The 20,282-nt window shown below is 38.2% G+C and overlaps 2 protein-coding genes across 2 annotated transcripts in view; one reads left to right on the plus strand and one right to left on the minus strand.

Moving 5' to 3' along the window:
- RSPH14 (radial spoke head 14 homolog) overlaps nucleotides 1–20,282 on the minus strand; it is a 69,505-nt gene that overhangs the window by 16,858 nt on the left and 32,365 nt on the right. The gene's annotated exons all lie outside the window — the stretch shown is intronic.
- The window catches only part of GNAZ (G protein subunit alpha z), a 46,985-nt gene that overhangs the window by 1,942 nt on the left and 24,761 nt on the right, over nucleotides 1–20,282 (plus strand). The window contains exon 2 of the mRNA XM_042866028.1: nucleotides 16,943–18,214. Coding sequence (XP_042721962.1) covers nucleotides 17,492–18,214 — 723 coding nt within the window. The 5' untranslated portion in view covers nucleotides 16,943–17,491. The remainder of the gene's footprint in view (nucleotides 1–16,942; nucleotides 18,215–20,282) is intronic.

Below are 20,282 nucleotides of genomic sequence, written 5' to 3' on the forward strand. Positions count from 1 at the left end.
AAGCAGAAAAAAGAAATGTGTGCCTTCTTAAGGGAATCTACCTGCTGAGATGTGGGGAAGGGGATAAGCAGAGGGATAAGGATAACAGAAAATTCAGTGGACAATAAAAGCTTAAATCCTTAAATGGCGAAGTCAGCTCTTCTTCTCCAACTTAAGCAGATAATGATTTTGACAGCAGATAGAGCCTTGGTTGATACGTAGCAATGAGGTAACATAAAGGAATTATATCTTTCGCCTCCCCCCCGCCACCTAATTAAAGAAAATCACTCTCGATTCTTTTGGGCTAAATCACCATAATTGCACTTATTTCAGAAGATATTCTCCAGATTTATGCAATTGAAAATGAGAGTTGAATCTAACTAGCTCTGTGTAAAGCTTTGGTCCTACTTCCATGGGACTCACTGGAAGTTTTGTCCCTGTGTCAGTGGGACAGTCCAGGCTCAGTATGAGCACGCAGCGTTTCACTGATCAGATTCTCCCTCTAGGATCAACAGTGTTGAACAGTTTTAAAGCAGATTTCAGTGAGGTCACAGTCTCAATGACAAATTCACTAAGACTAGTCACAAACTCTAACTTGTGAATGATCCGTTTATCAAAGTATTAATGATTTAACCATGAGTCACAAGTGGTGTTCCCTAGGGGCAGGTATTGGGGCTTATCCTGTTTAAATATCTTTATTGATGATTTGGATGAGGGAATTGAGTGTACCCTCAGTAGGTCTGTGGACAGCACCAAACTGGGGGGAAGTGCTGATCTGCCTGAGGGTAGGAAGGTCCTACAGAGGGACCTGGAAAGATTGGATCTGCAGGCTGAGTTCAACAAGGCTAAGTGCCGGGTCCTGCACTTTGGCCACAACGATGCCATGCAATGCCACAGGCTTGGGGCAAAGTGTCTGGAAAGCTGTGTATAGGAAATGGATATGGGGATTTGCTTGATGTTTGGCTGAACGTGAACCAGCACTGTGCCCAGGTGGCCAAGAATGCCCATGGCATCCTGGCTTGTATCAGAAATAGTGTTGCCAGCAGCAGCAGGGTGGTGATTGTTCCCTGTACTCAGCTCTGGCGAGGCCACACTTTGCGTGCTGTGTTTGGTTTTGGGCCTCTCACTACAGGAAAGACATTGAGACTGAAGTGCATCCAGAGAAGGGCAACAAAACTGGTGAAGGGACTGGAGCACAAATCTGATGTGGAGTGTGAACTGGAATGGTTCAGTCTGGGAAGAGAAGGCTCAGAAGAGACCTTACAGCTCTCTACAACTGCCTGGAAGGAGGTTGTGCTGAGGTGGGGATTGGTCTCTTTTTCCATGTAGCAGTGACAGGACAAGGGACAATGGCCTCAAGTTGCACCAGGGGAGGTTCAGGTTGCATATTAGGAAGAATTTCTTCTCTAAAAGAGCGGTCAGGCACTGGAACAAGCTGCCCAGGGAAGTGGTGGAGTCACCACCCTGCAGATATTTAAGGAAAGAGCAGATGTAGTGCTTAGAGATGTGGTTTAGTGGAAGTATTGGTGGTAGGTGGATGGTTGGACTAGATGATCTTAGAGATCTTTTCCAACCTTAGTGAATCTATGATTCTACAATATTAATCTCACTGAGAAAATTTAGGGTTATTGCTAACATACTGGCTGAGGTTATTCACCTTCAGCCATAACACCATACTATGGGAAATAATTAACTAATTTATCTATGATAATTTTTAAACCAAATTCCTCCAAAATAAAAATATTGGCAAATTTAGAAGTGCTATTATTGGTTTTATTTTTAAAAAGGTTAAATTTTGTTCCTTGTAATTCCCAACATATCCAAAATAAAATCACATTTGTTAATAGTTACAATAGATTCACTCCAGCCTACTTAAGAGGAGAATTTGACCTATAATTTTTATTATATTAAAAGTTAATATTTTTATTAAGCTTTCCAGAATCAGTATTGAAGAAGCCCAATTTTCATTTGTCATATTGATGAAAGAATAATAACTGGAAATAACTAGTCTGACCCAAACCAACTACAGTTGATTCTATTCTAAAAGTCCTCTTGCAATTTCAGATACACAGTATACAAAGAATATGATGCAGAAGGGTTTATTCTGCAATTAAATCAGGAGCTGCCATAAATTAGCAATTTAAGTTATCGTAGCATTATGCCCTTGTAATCAAGAACATGATTTAACCTTTGAAATGAGAACTGCAGAGAAAAATATGCTTTTTTCTCTACTGTTGCTCTTCACTAACACTGAAGAATATTGGTGAAGTAAGATGGAAGAAACAGCTTATTGTTGGGCCATCATTTCTAGCAAAGTCTCCCAACATTTGTTACTATTACATAAATTTAAAACCATAACTGACAAAACACATGGCTGAATTTCAGAAGGCTGCAGTTTCTTTGTTGTTGTTGTTTTCTTTTTTAACTTCTGCTGCTCAAAGTATTATCCAGAGTTCAGCAGAAACTCTCCCAGAGTCCCATTATTCTATTTAGCATTGGATATGTAATGGTTTTATTCAACAAATTCTATTTTCCTCTGCCCTTGTTTTATCTCTAAGCCCTGTACACCAGAGGGCTGTTTCTGGTCTAGATTGCTAAGTCATCATATCAAAAAACAAGTATGAGAACATTTCCAGGCAATTCTATGCTACAGAAATAGCCTGTGAACTCACCAGTGATCATGTTGGCCAACAGAAGGACATAAAGAGGCAAATGTGAAAAGCTGAATTTAAATTCTAAATATTCATCATTTTGCCATTATATTCCTGTGCCCATAGGAAAATTATGAAAATTTTTCTCCGCGTAGTTTGCACACTTGGGAACCAGTAAGTGTACACAGTTCAGAAGGTTGTCTATGCAGTGTGGGGACAAATAAAACTTGTCATTATATGCCCATTCAAAATGGAATGAGATTAGCATACATGTAAAGTTACCAGATGCAAAAAAAGAATGATAAAACACAGAAAGCAAATAATCATTTTTTAGGAACTACATCTTGTTAATCCGATATTTTTACAGTCAATTTATGCAACAGTAATTCCCTGGACTTGGCAGGTGGAGGGATTATTCTCATCACTTTCAGATGCTTATAACAGGTCATGTACGTATGAGGTAGTTGGTTAGGTTTCCCTTATAGCTAATGGAGGGAAAAATGGATTCCTCCAGTGCAGTTAATCAAACTACTTTTTGACCACTATTTTAGACTGAGATTAACTGTCCTCTGGACATGACAATTGTCCCTATTGACTACAAAGGAAGCACAGAGTGACGAGCTCAGGGGTAGCCAGCTACATACACATGCTAAATCTGGACAGATGAGCCCTATTCTTACTGTATACTGTAAAATATAAAGGATAAAAATAGTATAATTTAACCAATTTCTAGGTAATTTTCAAGATATTTCACCATATTTTACTACTCCTACTTAACAAGCTTGTTTTCTTTGATAGTGAGTAGGCCAGCACACTCTCCTTGTCCTCTACCTGTATCTTTACAATGCTATTTTATTGTGGATGAAGGGCTCCACTAAAACAGTACAAGTAACCCAGGTCTTTTATCCAGACAGTACTTATAGCATGTATCCCCAGTGTGTTTCAACTCTTGTTCTGCATGCCTGCTTTCAGTATTTTCAAACCTCATTGAAGCAATTTAGGATGACTACCTTTATCTTCCCAAAATGCACTGACACAAACACAGACAGCATATCAAGTGTTGATACACAAACACAGTTGACACAGTTGTGTCGTGGAAAGAAAAAACACAATGAAACTGAACTGTAATCAATTCTGATGGAAGTGTCATGGCGTGGTAACAAAAACACAGCTGGATGTTTAGCTCTGAGAGGGCTTGCTGTTTGGAGAGGGTAAGTACCTGGTTATTAAACATCTTCCTTTAAAACATAAATATATATATGATTCAAATGAATAAAAAGTGTTATCAAGGAGACTGTCTTGCTTAAAATAATACAATTCATGTTAATGTCTTGTGTTTTATTTAAATAAAAAGTTTTATTCTCCAGATATCTACCAATCCATGCCATAATATCTGAGTATTTTAGAATGTATTAACAAATTATTATTTCATTTGGATGTGGAGATACATTATCAGTTTACATAGATATGCAAAATATATTCTGTATGGATGTCTTAAGAGGAAAGAAACTGTAGTGGCTGTTAACTGTCCCTGATATTTATGTAATGGCAGAAGATTCAAACCAATACTAGTTACAATTTTTTCATATATTGTAAATGTAATTTAAAGCATTAGAATCCGTTAGTAAAATAATGCTTATGATATGAATGAAATCCATTCTAAACACTGTTGCACTAGAGCATTTCTCTGTACTGCCAGTGAACTGCCAGTGAGCCCCTCAACATTTGTTCCAACTGGTTCTTGGTAGGCAGATTTTTCTCTCAGGATGCCTTTCAGTACCTGGCCTTTTAAAGTTGGTAGTCAGCATGCTAAAATAGAAACCATTTTGCACCTGGCAGATACTTTCATACTTGTATAATTGGTAAGAAGGCATTGTGCTTTCATTTTGTAATGCTCAATAATGGTGGAATCTCTCCTTAATCAGTAATTTCAGAGACATGTTTTTACCTCCTTTTCAATCCATTTATGTTCATGAACAGATAAACTTACCTTAATTCGTAATTCAGTGACATTTATGATGGTATTTAAAATTCTAAGGTTAGCCTACTTCAAGTTTGAGCAATTGTTCTGTTATCACATTATTTCCGTTCCCTGCCTAGATGTGCCTAAGTCCTCTGATTGTGTTTCTTGCTGTGAGCATTCCGAAAAGCAGATCTGAACTTTGCCTCATGACTGTGATTACACAGGTGTGTAAAGTTTTGGGGTTTTTTGCATAGGTGTTCAAAAGGAGAAATAGAATACTGAAGCCTTTCTTTAATTTTCTCAAGTTATAGGAACATCAACAGGATAGTAATTTCAACAACTTATTAATTCAGGAGATTGTTTGTTGTTTCAAATGTGGTCAGACTGTAGGCTGACATGCACAGTTCCTGTATCAGAACAGTATTCTTTACTTCCACAGGTCAATTAAATATACAGTGGTCTGAAAAAAATGAAAATACCAGGTATCAAAATCAACAAGAGGAAGGAATCTATGTCGTTTAACACTGCAGATTACAATTCTGTATTTTCCCAGAGAGGACTAATTGTATGCTGCCGTGCCAAACAGTTCAATGAAGTAGAAGTCAAAACACTGGTGAACTAATAACCTACCACCAAGGCAAATCATTTCACTATTGATTCTGTTATAGTTGTGTTCTCAGCCAGTGCAAGTGAGTTATAAACTTAAATTCAGCGCTTATAGAGAATATTCCCCTGGTCTGTGACAAGAGAAGCCTCTCTCCACATTGTGTTGTTTGTTTAGCAGCTGCGCTTTTTCTCCCTTCTGCAGTCAAGGATACCAGGAAGAGCCACTGCTGTTGACTCTTGGGATCATACCTGGAAACTCAAAATTCAGGCTGAGGTTCAGACAGCTCTAAAGTGAAGGCTGGATCATGAAAAAACATTTCCCCAAATCAGATTTTAAACTAAGCATGGTGCAGTAGAACTACATGAAATTCTCTGTATTTTTGGCCAATTAATATTACTTTTTATTTTTGTCTTCCTTCTGGCACTGGCAAACAATGAATGCTGAATTAAAAATGCTGCAATATCCTAATCTGGAAATCATTTAGGCAGGATAATTTCTGTAGGAATTGATCTAAAAGAAATGGGTAACTCCTACTGTAACTAAAATACTGAACACTTCAAAGTTGGACGCTCAGTCACATGGAATTCTTCAAGTGTGCAGTGAACTTAATTAACAAACAAAGGTGAAGCTCTCAGTGAGCAGAACAGTCATCTTCCTTCTTAACAAGCTCTCTGAATCATTCTACTAGTAATGGTATTTTATTTTGGGAGAATTTCACCCAAGTGACATTCAAGTGAATACCCAGAGAGTAAGGTGCTCTCTCATGATTCTACAGTCCAAATTACTTCTATACTTTTCCTCCAGTCTTTCATAAGAATTAAATGGAAAAGGCTGACTGAATGGAAGTTTATAGTAACCTACAAAAAAGCACTTAAAAGACGGACAAGCACTGAACAATTACTCAGGATCATCTGCTACCTCTGAAATGCGGGAAAAAACCTTGCTCAAGAAAATACCTGTATTTAAAAAAATCATCTGATCAGGGCAGTGACCAACTGAAAAGGCAACAATTCTGGTTCTTTTTCACTAGTGGGAAAGTACAGATCGCTGCCTATGAAAGCCAATGCAGTCCCCATTCCATATTCAGCAGTAAGCCTGAACTAAAGAATTTATGTTATGCTAGAGATGTGTCCCTGTTGTATTCTGAAGAAGCTTACTGGAGGCAAATTTAAGTTTGGTTGCCAGAATCAAGAAAGGCTAAATTTGATTAAAAATCTGAGTGAACGTAAGAACTTCTGCTGATGGTGTCACTTTTCAGCCCTCACTGAAAAAAACTTCGGAGCAAAGTAATGGAGACATTCTCCTCTTGCTGTCAAATTATTGTTGAATATTGTTGTCTTCTGATCAAAACTAATAAAAGTGCCATTTAAACTGCCCTGCCTTGCATAGTCAGCAAAACAATATTGAATAACACTGGGCAAATATCTCAATTATTTTGAAAAGTAATTTTTTAAATAAAACTCTAACTTGCTTTGCCTGTGTCAGAGTAAATTATATATAAGAGGTGTACGGTCCCAGAAGTTCACCTACTTTGTGATGACACAAGAAAATATTTTCTGAGAGAATTCTGCATGTGTTATTGTCTTGATCAAGCACAGTATTTTGGTGTATTTGGACAGCATCTCATTCTGGTATTGTTTGTTTCCAAATATAGATAGTCCACAATTAAGCAAAGGTTATCTACATAACAGTACTTTTGGATTCCAGATACTTAATGTTCTCAGTCAAGAATTAAGATTTATCAGTCAAGAATTATTCACAGAACTCATCAAAATCTTACATAAGTCGATTCAAGAAAATAATGAAGTGCTTGTGAAGGAGTGTTAAATAAACATTTTTGTAACGGAGGCCAGATGGAATCCTGTCAGTCTGTAGCTGTTCATATTCAGCAATAAGAGATGAAGTGCAAATGCAGTTTTTTTTAGACACACTGGTTATTATCTGTCTTCACATAGGATGTGAAAAAGATTTACACATTTGATGAAGTTATATTAAGAGCATATCAATCTCATCATGTACTTGATAACTGCATCTGTTTAGTCAGAGTCATCAACTGTAGATTCCATATTTTTAAAAATGTAATTTAAAAGGGTATTTCAGACTTGTCTTGTTATAAAATCCCTGTGAAATCCTATTTTTCTCTACAAATAATTTATCCACCTTGTATTAGGATTGGTCAGAGACAGGTGGAGATCAACAGAATACAAACAGCACAAGGCCTAGATTAAAAGATTTCAGAAAATTATATTTCACCTTGATGGAGAAGCTCTCTTTTGCAAACAGTACAAAAGAGGAAAAGGGCAGTTAATGTTATTGTTATGAAGAGCAGTCATTTACACTACTTAGTGATGGATACGAGTAACACAGTCTAAAATTTTATCTCCTTCTTAAGGACTGACAAAAATTGTCTCCAAAGAGTCAGTGAGACAAAATCAATGTTGCATTGACATTCCGTTTTCTTATTCTGCTACTTCTGTGTTATTCCCATGCCTCTAAAATAAGAAAACTGCTTAAAACTTGTAGTGGATATTTTCCTAACACATGGAACCCTCAGAAGACAAAGGGGATAACAGGAGTTGCTTCCAATTTTTCTTCTAAACTACGTTGTGCAAAAGATAGTTAGAGATGTGACTGCTAGTGCACATGGATTTCAGCAGCATTGCCTCTTAATGGGATTGCTGCCAGCTGGTAGAACTTGAAACAAAACTCAAATTGCTTTCAGATGGGTGAAGGGGTCAGTAATTTCTTTTGTCTCCTTTTAGTTGAGGTGGAGAGGTGACTTACTTGGCATTTTTGTAGAGTTAAAAATCTTATTTTTCTTGGTTTTTGGGATGTTTGTAACTTTTGGGGTAGATACTGCATAATGAGTTGTTCTTCTAAGTAGAATTCTGTGAGAAATTTTTCAGTATCAGAAGAGGGAAAAAAGCACAAAATTTGTAAGAGTTGTAAAAGACACTAAGAGGCAGTACTCATTGTCTTTTCCTTGTTACAATACTGGCTGTGATATCTCAATTTAAAAGTTTTGAGGTATGCTCTAAATGAACCATGGCAAACCAAAATCTACACTTCTAAGCACAATGATCCTGAAAGGCTGCAATGTGTTATCAGGCTAGAACTGGTATGATATTGTGTTGAGGGACATGGTTTAGTGGGAGCTATTGGGAATAGGTGAACGGTTGGACTGGATGAGCTTTTAGGTCTTTTCCAACCTTGGTGATTTTATAATTCTATGATTCTATGATATGTAACTGAAGGTATCTAGAAATGGACAGCTGAAAACGCATAAAAACTCCCCAGCCCACTTCTGCTGAGTAATCTGAGCAGTCTCAGAAGCTGTCATATACTTGACATAGTTTTGAAGACAAGCTGTCATTCTGTCATGTATTGTGAGTATTGCCCCACAGTTGGTAAACTTGCTTTGTGGGTTAGAGTGAATTTGGAAGCTGGAAGACATCCAGCTGCAGTAGCTTTTGCACTGTTTTGACCTGCTATGCCTCACTGAGAAAGTTGTGTGTGACCTTCATGTTGAGGTATGGATGCATTCTGAACAACTGCCAGCATGTATATTATTTCTTACCCAAAATATGTTTCCCTTAATTGTTTTTACAACAGTGGATATTGAGAAAAAAAGAAATAACTTCTCAGTTTTTTTTTTTCTTGCCTATCACATAGGTGTAAAATGTGGAACGCCAACTAGAATTGCTAGGAATCTAGTGGTAAAATTTTAGCTTTACGTGCTATTTTAGTACTGTGATACAGTGATACCACAAGCAGATTTTGGCTTTTTTTGCTAATACTAGAAATGAGAATTGAATAACTAAGGATTTATTGCTGAATAATGAATAAACTAACAGCTAGATTAGCACCTTTCAGCTTTAAGATAATTTTAGGTAGTACCACAGCTATTTGAGTCAAAAAGAAATGTCACTGAGAGTAAAGAGTAAAGAGAACAAAAGAGCAGACGTTTGAAATGTTGCTGTTAAGACTTGTGCTGCGGGTGCTTAGTAACTTTGTCTGCTATGTGAAACTCTCATTTAAGCTCTTAGGACTGCTTCACACAGAAAAAGTACCTGCAAATTACTCTTTCTTACTGTTAAATGTTGCAGTGGATCAGTTCTTAGTACTTGATTCAAGAGCTTATCTAAGCAAAGTGAATGAAATAAGGATCACAAAATGGCGAGAGAACTGTAATTGAGTACCTTGATAAAGAAGGAGATAATGCTGGTAGAGCTGTGATACAAAAAGGAAACTTTTCTGGCTTCAGCATAGGACAACTTGTACAACCAGAATGCGATTATTTGCAGACAGGGTTTAATGGACTACTGAAGATATTGTCACAGGTTTTAGTAAAAACACTGAAACTGTGGTTGTATGGGTAGGGAGTTAGCAGGAGTATAGGGAATAAAAAAATATTACCTATCATTAGGTGGGAAGGAATCTGCTGAAAATGTGCCCAGACTTATTTTGCTACCTGTTGAACTTTAAAATACTGAAAATTAATCAATAGACAATACCTACTCTCATATTTTTGTTATAGACAAAAAACATATTTATGGAATGATGCGAAAGTGATTCATAGGATAGTGACAAAATGTGCATGGCCCTACAAATGTATGGAAACATCTTGTTTTTGTCATAGTGTGATTAAAAATCTCTGTGGTCAGATTTTTCTTGTGCTTGCGTAAGCTTGAACCTGAACAAACATATTGTAAATACCAACAGAAGTCAGGCTTGGAACATGTGCGTACAGATGGAAGTTAATGTTAAATCACAGTAATACTGATAATGCTTCTGTATCTCCAAATAACACAGTAAATTATGAGATCGTATAGAAACCCGAATCTGAAAGTTTCACAGAATTGACTATTTGTATCTATTCTTACAAAAGTTATTAGGGTGTGGATATTGATTCACAAGAGCAGTATGAATCATTACTAAGTACTATTTTTTCATCAGTAAAACTCTGTGCATCGCTAATTGTTAAGCATCCTGCCAGCAATATTTTAAAATACAGAGCATTACATTTACTTTCACCTGTTGAAAACATGGTACAGGCTTGTATCAATGCCCACTGAAGTAAACTAAAAGCTTTCCTTTAACAGTAGGTAGATCATAACCATAGCACTTCATAGGGTTTGGGGGTTCTTTATTACTGTTTTTCCCTTTAGCATTGACAGTGGTATTTATTCTGCTGAGAAAAATCTAGATGTTCTCATTCCAAAGTGTTACTTAACATAGGTTGCTATTTCAGCACAACTGCCTAGAGTTCCTTTACTCATATTGCAATCATGTTTAGTGCCAACTAAAAATATTCTTGATCTCAGTAGAAAAACTGAGGTTGATTAAGAAAAAACCTAACATTATCTAAGAAACGTTGGTCTCTCATGGGGATGAACAGTGAAAAATGTGCCAAGAGTGTAACTATAGATACTTGCACTGAACTTAAGCCAGAAGAGTGCTTGTTGTCCTTTGTCATCCAAGGCTAAACTCATCAGTAGTACCTCATATGCCTCATATGTAAAGTGTTCTGAAGTTAATATACATCTAGATGGCAAGGCAAAATGTACAAAAACTACCAGCTTAGATTTTTAAACCAGGAGTTAGTCATTGTGCAGTGCTGTACTTACATGCTAAACACTTCTGGCTGCAGAATTGTTTTTTGTGGAAGTACATCTGCTTTTTGGATAGAGCCTAAAGCACTTTCACGTCCAACATAGAACATGGACAACTTCCTTCACCTTGTGTGATTTTTTTCTTTTAGAAGTCTCCTCTGGATTAGAGGGAGGATAACTGCGGTAAGGGCTCAGCTGTCCGAGCTGTACCTGCTGAAGTTCTTGTATGCAGCAGAATTGTAAGGCTGTCAAAGCTTCTAAATTTCAAAAGAGAAGCAGAATGAGACCATGCGTGGGCTGCAGCTGTAATCTGTGCCTGGTAGCATGCAAGTCTTCTCCCATGAGTCACGTTTTATAGAACACTGGATTCTGTTCAGCCTCGTGTGTGTGTTTGTTGTTGTCCTGGGTTGTGGTCTAATACTTCTTCCACTCTTCATCTCCCCTTCTGAGGATAATATCATCTTTAATTTGAATTGCGAAGATGGATCCTAAGAATTTCACAATTCCCTTTTGATAAAGTTCATATGATTAATTTTTTATGTGGCACAAGACTGGAAATTGCTGTCTATACTACCCACCAAATTCATCCCTGATAATAGCACTGATTCTTATGCTGATACTCACACCATTGTGTCCTTTCTCTTGCGCGAGGAACAGCATTTTTATCCACTTTTATGACTTGCTGTGAGGATGGTATCTTCAGCGTGATTGTCTGGTGTTCTTTGTGTTTTTCCCTGAATTAGATCATCACGAGATTTACTGGCTTTATTCTTTCATAATCCTGCTTTCCTTTTCTACCTTTTTCCATTTTGATCAGCTCCTTGATGCCTTCCTGCATCATGTTGTTCTTTTCTTATGCTTTTTGAATTACTATCTCCTAACTGCAGTATGCAACTCCTACATTCCTTTTTTGACTTCAGCTCATGTTGACAAGTTGCTGCTCAAGTGCACTCATTCAATGTATGTCTGTTTTTCTAATTTTTTTTTCTTCACTGTGTAACATTTCTCATTCTCTGTTGCTTAGTTTCCAGCTTGAACTGTCATGTTTCCAGCCTATTCATTCCATGCTTTCACTCAGTCTTCCCATGAATTCAGTGTTGATCACTTCAATTGAAATCATTTCCCACATTTTGCTTTCTTTGCTTCTAAAACCTTGTTCTGTCCCTCATGGTAAGGTCCACCTTGCTGACTGTTGGCACTTATTCATGCTTAGCAATGGCTTTTTTCCTAGCAAAACCATTAAGGAAGAGATCTGATCTCCCAGCTGTCTTTTTCCACGATGGACTTACGCTGTCCTCCTTTCATTTTTCTAGTGTAAATGAATGCCCTATGTGCAGACCCACCTTTACAACTTCTGAGTCAATCAATTTCTACCAGCTTTCTTTTTCCCTCACTATACTTTAACCATCATCACAGATAAAAATCATCTCATTTTCATTGCTTCCATTTACTGGAGCACCTTCTACTTGCCTCTTGCTTGGACTTGAGCTTCAGTCTTTGACTCTTCACTGGTTGCTTAGACCGTATTGTTTTGACTTTTTAAATTATTTTTTGAAACAAAACCCTTCTTGTTTTGAGGACACTGTTATCTGTGCTTGGGTGCTCAGGTTTTTGCTACAGAGATTCTAATGTGGACCTCAGGTTAGGTTATATCTGTCACTGGAACAATTCAGTACAAGCATGCTTTTTCTCTTTCGTGTGATTTTCTTTTCACAAGGCTATATTGTCATCTTGTTTCAAATCCCTCCAGATCTCTTCTGCTATGATAACTAGCAATACTTCCCTGTGTTTTAATAAGGTATTGTGTGCAATTAGGTTGGGCAAGTAATACCAAATTTGCCACCTTATTAATGATCAAACACAGTGTTTACTATTTTTTTTTTTCCAAAGTAATAATCACCTCCTTAAGCTCTCTAAGATTTCTGAAACAGTAATCTCCTTTTCCAGTGGTGTGTGAGTCCTAGTTCATGAATAGACCATAAATGAACTATGATAACAGATGATAAAGGCTAAACAACTCTAATGAAGCCACAACCTACACTGCTGTCATCACCTGAGCTGTGTCCAAACCACTGATGCTGGTACTGACTGGGTGCTGCTTTTAGTTTGTTGCTGTGTTACAAATTTCTAAATGAGTCTGATGTTCGTATGTCCCTAAAGCAGCTGCTGTGTGTTGTTTCTTCTCTTCCTTGTCTAGCAGCCAGGATTTTCTGCACACCCACTGTTAGACACACTGTACTATTCTTGTAATATTTCATTCTTTATGGAAGTCTAAAGGTCAGCTCTGAAATGGCCATGGTGGGAGATTCTGGTCTTAGTTAAACTACTGTGAAACACAGGAGATCATATGCAGCCACTGACGCTACTTTTCATCAACATAAGTCAGAACTGTTGAATTTTTAACTCTCTTCATGAACCATTTGGTATTACGTACTGGTAGTGTTGACATTTCACACTACCTTGGGGTTGTTTGGACTCAGTGAAACAGGTCATGATTTAAAATACCTACCAAGGGTCAATAGTACTTAGGTATTAACGCTTTGTATGATTTATGTTTCCTACTTCCTGAAGTAAGCAAGATGTGCATAGTTAAAAGGAAAAATAAAATAACTAATAGTTAGAGACCACTCTAATGTGGTCTTGGTCATAGCTGAGCTGATGCAAAATTCTGTGCTATTAACTAAAGATGACAATCTAGCTTTGTACAAGCAGGGCCTGAATACTTGGTTTATAAAGAATGCATTGTTTTCACTATAAATTCTTATGTTTCCACAAAACTTGGATCAAATGTACATGGTAAGCTTTGATGGGGTAATAAGCTTAGCTGGTGAATAGTACTGACTAGCATAACTTGTATTTAGATACTGCTGAAGTATGTTGGATGTTTTCCAAACAACAGACAAAAATGGGATGTTTACACCTATGAATATGCAACAGATTTTCTGCAGTGAGACACTTTATTTGAGATACTATATTTTATCTGGATCTCTGGGCTGAGGCCAGTGGGTTGAAGTTCAACAATACTATGTGCTGGATCCTGCACTTTGGCCACAACAACCTCAAACCTTGAGTATTGTGTTCAGTTTCGGACACTTCACTATAAGAAAGACCTTGAGGCCCTGAGGCTCATCCAGAGAAGGGCGACAAAACTGGTGAGGGGTATGGAGCACAAGTCATATGGGGAGCGACCGAGGGAACTGGAATGGTTCAGTCTGGAGAAGAGAAGGCTCAGAAGAGATCTTATAGCTCTCTACAACTGCCTGAAGGGAGGTTGTGCCAAGGTGGGGGGGTTTGGCCTGTTCTTCTGCTTAACTACAATAGGATTAGAGGGAATTGCCCCAAGTTGCAGCAGGGAAGGTTCAGATTGGATGTTAGGAAAAATGTCTTCTCTGAAAGAGCAAAGAGCTCTGGAATACAGAGCTGTGGAATGAGCTGCTTAGGAAGGTGGTTGATTCACTGTCACCAGAGGTGTTCAAGAAACATTTAGATGTTGTACTAAGGTGTGTGGTTTAGTGAGGAAATATTGATGGTTAGTGGATGTTTGGACTAGATGATCTGAAGGTCGTTTCCAATGTTGGTGATTGTACAATGCTATCTGCTCAGTCTACATACTGATAGGTGTACAGAGGCGTGTAATGGCAAATTAGTTTCTCCGGGTTTTCCACTATTTCTTTGTAAAATGTCCTTCTGCTGTGTATCCCTAGCTGGCAATTCTAATAGATCTCCATTTTTCTGTATAATCATGATGAGAACCTATCAGAACTACCAACAATTTTCCCAGAAAGTATGCTGGAAGCATTTATGGCAACATGTACATTCATAGTGATCTGGAAATCAGGAATGAGTGGCACATTGGAGAACTTCTTAGGATATTTCACATACTGTTTTCTTGAATGTGTCCAGAGTTCCATTTATCTTTGCAGTGATATAATGCTCTCCTCAATACAGTGGTACCAATCTGTGCTGGCTCATCCTGGTAGTCATGAATTTTATCCAGGTCTACAATGGTTCAACTACATATCTGCCTTAAGCAGGGTTAGAGATAGGAAGGGATTTAAAGATAAATATAGAATCAGTGAAAGTATTTAAGAGTGAGTGGTAGACAGCAAGCTCAACTGTCCACAGTTAACGTCCCAGGAAACTTCAGGAGAAAAATGTAAACCTGCAGTCTTTATACCTTTCCCTCTGATGTTAAGGGATCATTAATGATTGTTTTGTTTGTCATTTTTAGGTAGAGGCTTCACATTCTTGGACATCTTCAAAAATATATATTAGAAACTGCTGAAAAGGGATGTACTATGTTGCAAGAACTTGCCTAATGACAAGATGCTGTTACAGAACTCTAGAACCCAGAAAAGCGTAACTGTGAGGCCTGAGATCTGAAAGCAGGCACAGACACTCTACCATCACACCTGCCTGCCCATCATAAACTAGACGAGATCTGTAAGTTATGTGAAAAATCCCCAGAGAGAAAACTATGCAGGGAGAAAACTGCAAAAAACAGATGCTAAGATTAGGGTGGCAAGGGAAGGTATATCTGTAAAAGTGAATCATCCCATGATGTAAGTGATGTTCAAAAAGGAAAAATATTGTTAAATCCAGTGCTCCAATTTCAAATACTTAATCTACATATGATTATTTTTGAATGTTGGAATGTTTCCTGCCCAATAAGGGCTTTATCATTATGCTTAAGAAAGTAAAAGTAAAGTGCAAGAAGCTTCAAGTAGTTGTAGCTCAGTTTCTTTTCCCATAAAAGTTAAAGATGAAGCACCTGGCCTGGATCGTTCTGTCCATTTCCTACTAGTGTGGAATCATCCTCTTCAGTATGCATTTTTTGCTTCATCCCATCTATATAGAAATGCTAGTAACTTCATGCAGGAAGAACTTCAAATGACTTTCTAGGATAACATTTAAAGTGGGGTTTGAGAGACTGTCTTGTTAAAATGCAATGGAAATAGTATTTGTTTAGTAGGTTTTACCATTTTGTTAAACCCACCTCTAAGAATATCTCAGTGGCATGCAGTTTAGTTAGTAAAAAAGAAAAGCTCACCGAAGAGACCCTACAGACAGAAGTAGACAGACAGTGAGGTAGGGCCAGCATACAATAAGGAAAGCGTGACTGCTGGTGCTCAAAGCTCAGTGAGAGCAGCAAGCCCTTCCTAGAAAAAAAGACAAGTCACCAATCAGCTGTTTCCTTTTGCGAGAGGTAACTGCTTCCTCCTGTTCCTTCTGCAGAGTTCCAACTAGTAAGCTTAAACCCTAATTTGGGAAAGTTGCTCTAACAGTGACTGCAAAGATTTCAGACCTTGCTTTGGATAGGATTTCCTGTGCTTCTTTTTCATGAAATCTTTACCTTCTGGTCATTTTTTCCTGCCTCTCCCAGAATTTTTGCAGGAAAAAAATGGAAGTGGCTTAGCCAATGTTAGCTTTGCTAGGGAAAAAAGCTTACAAAGTTTGTGACAGTAGTATATCATTTGATATACTGTTGATTATGCAGGTAGGAGGCTTAACAGTTCCATTCTTGCAAGGAGAAGGAATACGTTGCCATGTTCTGCAAATATCAGTAACTTTCTCTCTTTCACAAAATCATGAAGAAAACTTAATCGCTTCCTTTTGCTTCCTAATTTAGTTACTTAAATGTTCAGTACAAACAAAACAGAAAAGATGAAAGAAAACTCAGGAGAACATCTGAGTACAAGATATTGATATAAATAGAGAGGCTGGGAGAAGTAGTTGTGATTGTTTCATTTTTCTGCTTCAGGAAAACCAGTCAGAACAGGACCATGCAGGAAAAGCACTGCCATAAGCTCTTGCTGAGGGAGAAATTGGGACACAGCTCAGTGCTGTTTGTTTTCATGTAGGTTTAGATAATAAAACACAGAAGGCTGAAAAGGAGACTTGATTTACTATTGTTCAGAAACCACATTTTCTTAGGTCTGCGAGTTTCAGCTGTCCCTACATTATTGCTGGGATTTTGAATTTTTGTTTTTCTTTACGTGTATTTCCATCTCTGTTTTCCAGTTGAGATAATAAAAGGTTTCGAAGTCTAGAAGAGGAGAAAACAGCGAGCAGTTTACAGCAAGGAAGCAGTCTCTCACTTCATTCACTTCTTTCTCTCGTTGTTTGGCAGGTGGAAAGCACAGGCTTACAGAACTGAGTTGAATCAGCTGAAGAAGTGAGAGCAGAGAAACAACAAATGCAGTACGACTGAAAAGAGTGTCAACATTATCTAGCAGCATCACCACAGCAACCAGAAAATACAGTTAGAAGACGAGGGCTAGAGCAGCGAAGGTGAAAGTGCAGCTCCTTACCTTTGGACAGAAGGCAGCAAAATAATTATGCAGAACAGAAAAGAATATTTGATGGATCTAGCCAAACTGTGGCAAAGGGAAGTGTCCCTTCATTAACAGGAATGTGCCACTGTTTATACACTGTAAAGGGGAGTGCCATGAGATTTACTGAAGAGACTTTTTCTGTGGTTGCCTATCTACACATGTTCGCACCCCTGCTGGCACTGAATTAGGTGGTACAAGCCTCTTGGACCAGTAGGTATTGGATTTTTCTTCCCCGTACAAGGTGTACCTGGCACGAGAGCTGATAGACACCACAGATCTTTCTTAGAGACACAAAGAACTGAGACAATCTCCAGCCTTCCCTTTCTGTAACAGCCTGCTATACCATGGGATGTAGGCAAAGCTCTGAGGAGAAAGAGGCAGCGCGGCGGTCCCGTCGGATTGACCGCCACCTGCGCTCTGAAAGCCAGCGCCAACGAAGAGAGATCAAGCTGCTTCTCCTGGGCACCAGCAACTCTGGGAAGAGTACTATTGTGAAGCAGATGAAAATCATTCACAGTGGTGGCTTTAATTTGGAGGCTTGTAAGGAATACAAACCTCTGATTATCTATAATGCAATTGACTCCCTCACACGCATCATTCGGGCTCTAGCTACGCTTAAGATAGAATTTCATAACCCTGACAGAGCATATGATGCTGTGCAGCTCTTTGCCCTGACAGGTCCAGCTGAGAGCAAAGGCGAGATCACCCCTGAGCTTCTGGGAGTCATGAAACGGCTCTGGGCAGATCCAGGTGTGCAGGAGTGCTTCTGCCGCTCCAACGAGTACCACCTGGAGGATAATGCTGCATACTACTTAAATGACCTAGAAAGGATTGCAGCACTGGACTACATCCCTACCGTGGAAGATATTCTGCGTTCTCGGGACATGACCACAGGGATTGTAGAAAATAAGTTCACGTTCAAAGAGCTGACTTTCAAAATGGTGGATGTGGGTGGACAGAGATCTGAACGCAAAAAATGGATCCACTGTTTCGAGGGGGTTACAGCAATAATTTTCTGTGTGGAGCTGAGTGGATACGACTTGAAGCTGTATGAAGATAACCAAACAGTAAGTACATCTTCTGCTCCCTAATCCCCTTTTATTTCTCTTCCCTTCCCCCTCATGAGTTTGATTGCTTTCGTTTACTTGGCTACTTTTCCCTCACTGTGTTAGATTTTCAAAATGTATTTATTTACTGTTGAGGTTTGTCTCAAGTGACAGCAGAAATTTGTCAGGTTTATCTGGGTAAATAATTATTCCAAATGTCACAAAAAACAGTAGACATCTTGATGTACAGAATGGGTAACTTGGACACTGTGGGCATTGTTTTGCAAATCCTGGGTAACTGAATCTGAAATAGCAGTGAGTACCAGTTGTGTCCCCCATTCTTCCCTCCTGCTTTTTCTTCACTGGGATTTTCAATCAAGATTTGGGATAACATAAAATTAGTTTAAAACAAAAACCCAAATAAGGAACTTTAACATTAGCTTTAGCTGTTTTTGTTTATGCGGTTGACTTGCCTCATCCAATGAATATTCCCTTTTAATACTATTGTTAGTCTCTGGTTTGCACAGCACACAAATAGAGTAACTATGGAAATATATAAGTACACTTACAGATGTGTAACTATGTGTTTGTAACAACATTCAATTTGCTTGAGATAACACAGGGTTTTATTTGAAGTTATATCTTGATGGACATGTAAAATGTAATGCCTAAGAGATGGGAGTTTGTGGGTAAGGCTAGGAACAAACAAGGATTCTAAGGATTCTACCATCTTGTGGTTCGTAAGCATGCTCTGTTTTGAAAACAGATGCTGTCAGGAAGTATTAAAATCTATACTGTAAAATTACAAAATTAACTTTAAAATGCTTCTATTTCTCTTATACTCCCTTACTTCTTCAGCTATTTTATATTTAGAAAGCTAGTTCTCTAAGTATCAGTTCCTAGACGCTCAAGAACACCAGCATCCTTGTTGTTTTACTGCAGGTGCATTACTTAACTGTCTCTGGGGAAGAAGTCCCCAAAAAGAAAATTTTACTTTATCTTTTATTTATTTTTATACAGTGTTTGGGTACTAACAGTATCAGTAAGATCTTTTAACTGGCTCTAGTGATCTGGCTTTGTAGTTCTCTACAGAAGTGGAATACTAGTCAGTCTTAACATCTATTGCTTATCAGTCTTTCTGCCCCTTGTTCATGTGTAGCAGACATATCTGTATTAGACTTTCTTTATGGAGTGTCTTAAGCTTGCTATACTACACATGTGTAAGAGCTATATCATCTGCTGGACATCCTCTGGAGCTTGTGTATGTGTAACCCTACTTTATATGCAGCTGTCTATCTCCTTTTCCCCTTTTGCTTTAGAATTTCAGTGAACTCTTGAAACTCTCATAACTGACTACCAACTTATACAGGCTTCATAAAGCTGTAATGTGGGGGAACATTTTGAGAGGAAGGTGAATTTCCTCCACAGACAGGCTCAGTGGGAGAGCTAAAGCTCTACCTAAGTTGTCTGTCAGAGTGAAGATTTCACTGTCATGGATTTTCTTCTCTGAGAAGCTATGCTGTCCTGTCCTGGAGAGGGGGCCCACCATTACTTTTGTCACTGTTGTTTGCTTTGCACTGGTCTTGTATAGGGTCAACACGGATGCATATCTGACTCTTCAATTAAAAACTGCTATTGAGAACTGCTGTCTTCTTTAAAGATTCAATATCCAATGCTCTTGGTTTTGATAATTATTGGAATAACTGCAACAGCTTTAACAAAACGCAAAGGCCTCCCCCAAATTATACATATAGTATATAGCCCTTGCTGATCACCACATCCCTGAGGAAAGATGAGCTGTACCAGGATTTGAAAAAAACTTCAGTGACTTCTATCTAGTCTGCTGTTTGTACAACATCACTTATCATGGTATCACAGTACAGATAAAAATATGGTCAAATGGCCTAGGGGATTACACAGCTCTGGAGATAAGAGTTTACATTGGCTCAGATGGGGAACTGCATGAGATGGATGGGGCTTTCGATTGAGGAAAAAAAGATCCACAGGTTTTCCAAATTTTCTGTCAGAAGTTGACAGAAGTCATAGAGGTAGAATTGGAAAGAGATGCCAGTAATTACCTACAAGGCCT

Source organism: Lagopus leucura, unplaced genomic scaffold (genome assembly GCF_019238085.1).
Source record: "Lagopus leucura isolate 7727_CA_CO unplaced genomic scaffold, USGS_WTPT01 Super-Scaffold_806, whole genome shotgun sequence".
Classification (NCBI taxonomy): Eukaryota; Metazoa; Chordata; class Aves; order Galliformes; family Phasianidae; genus Lagopus; species Lagopus leucura.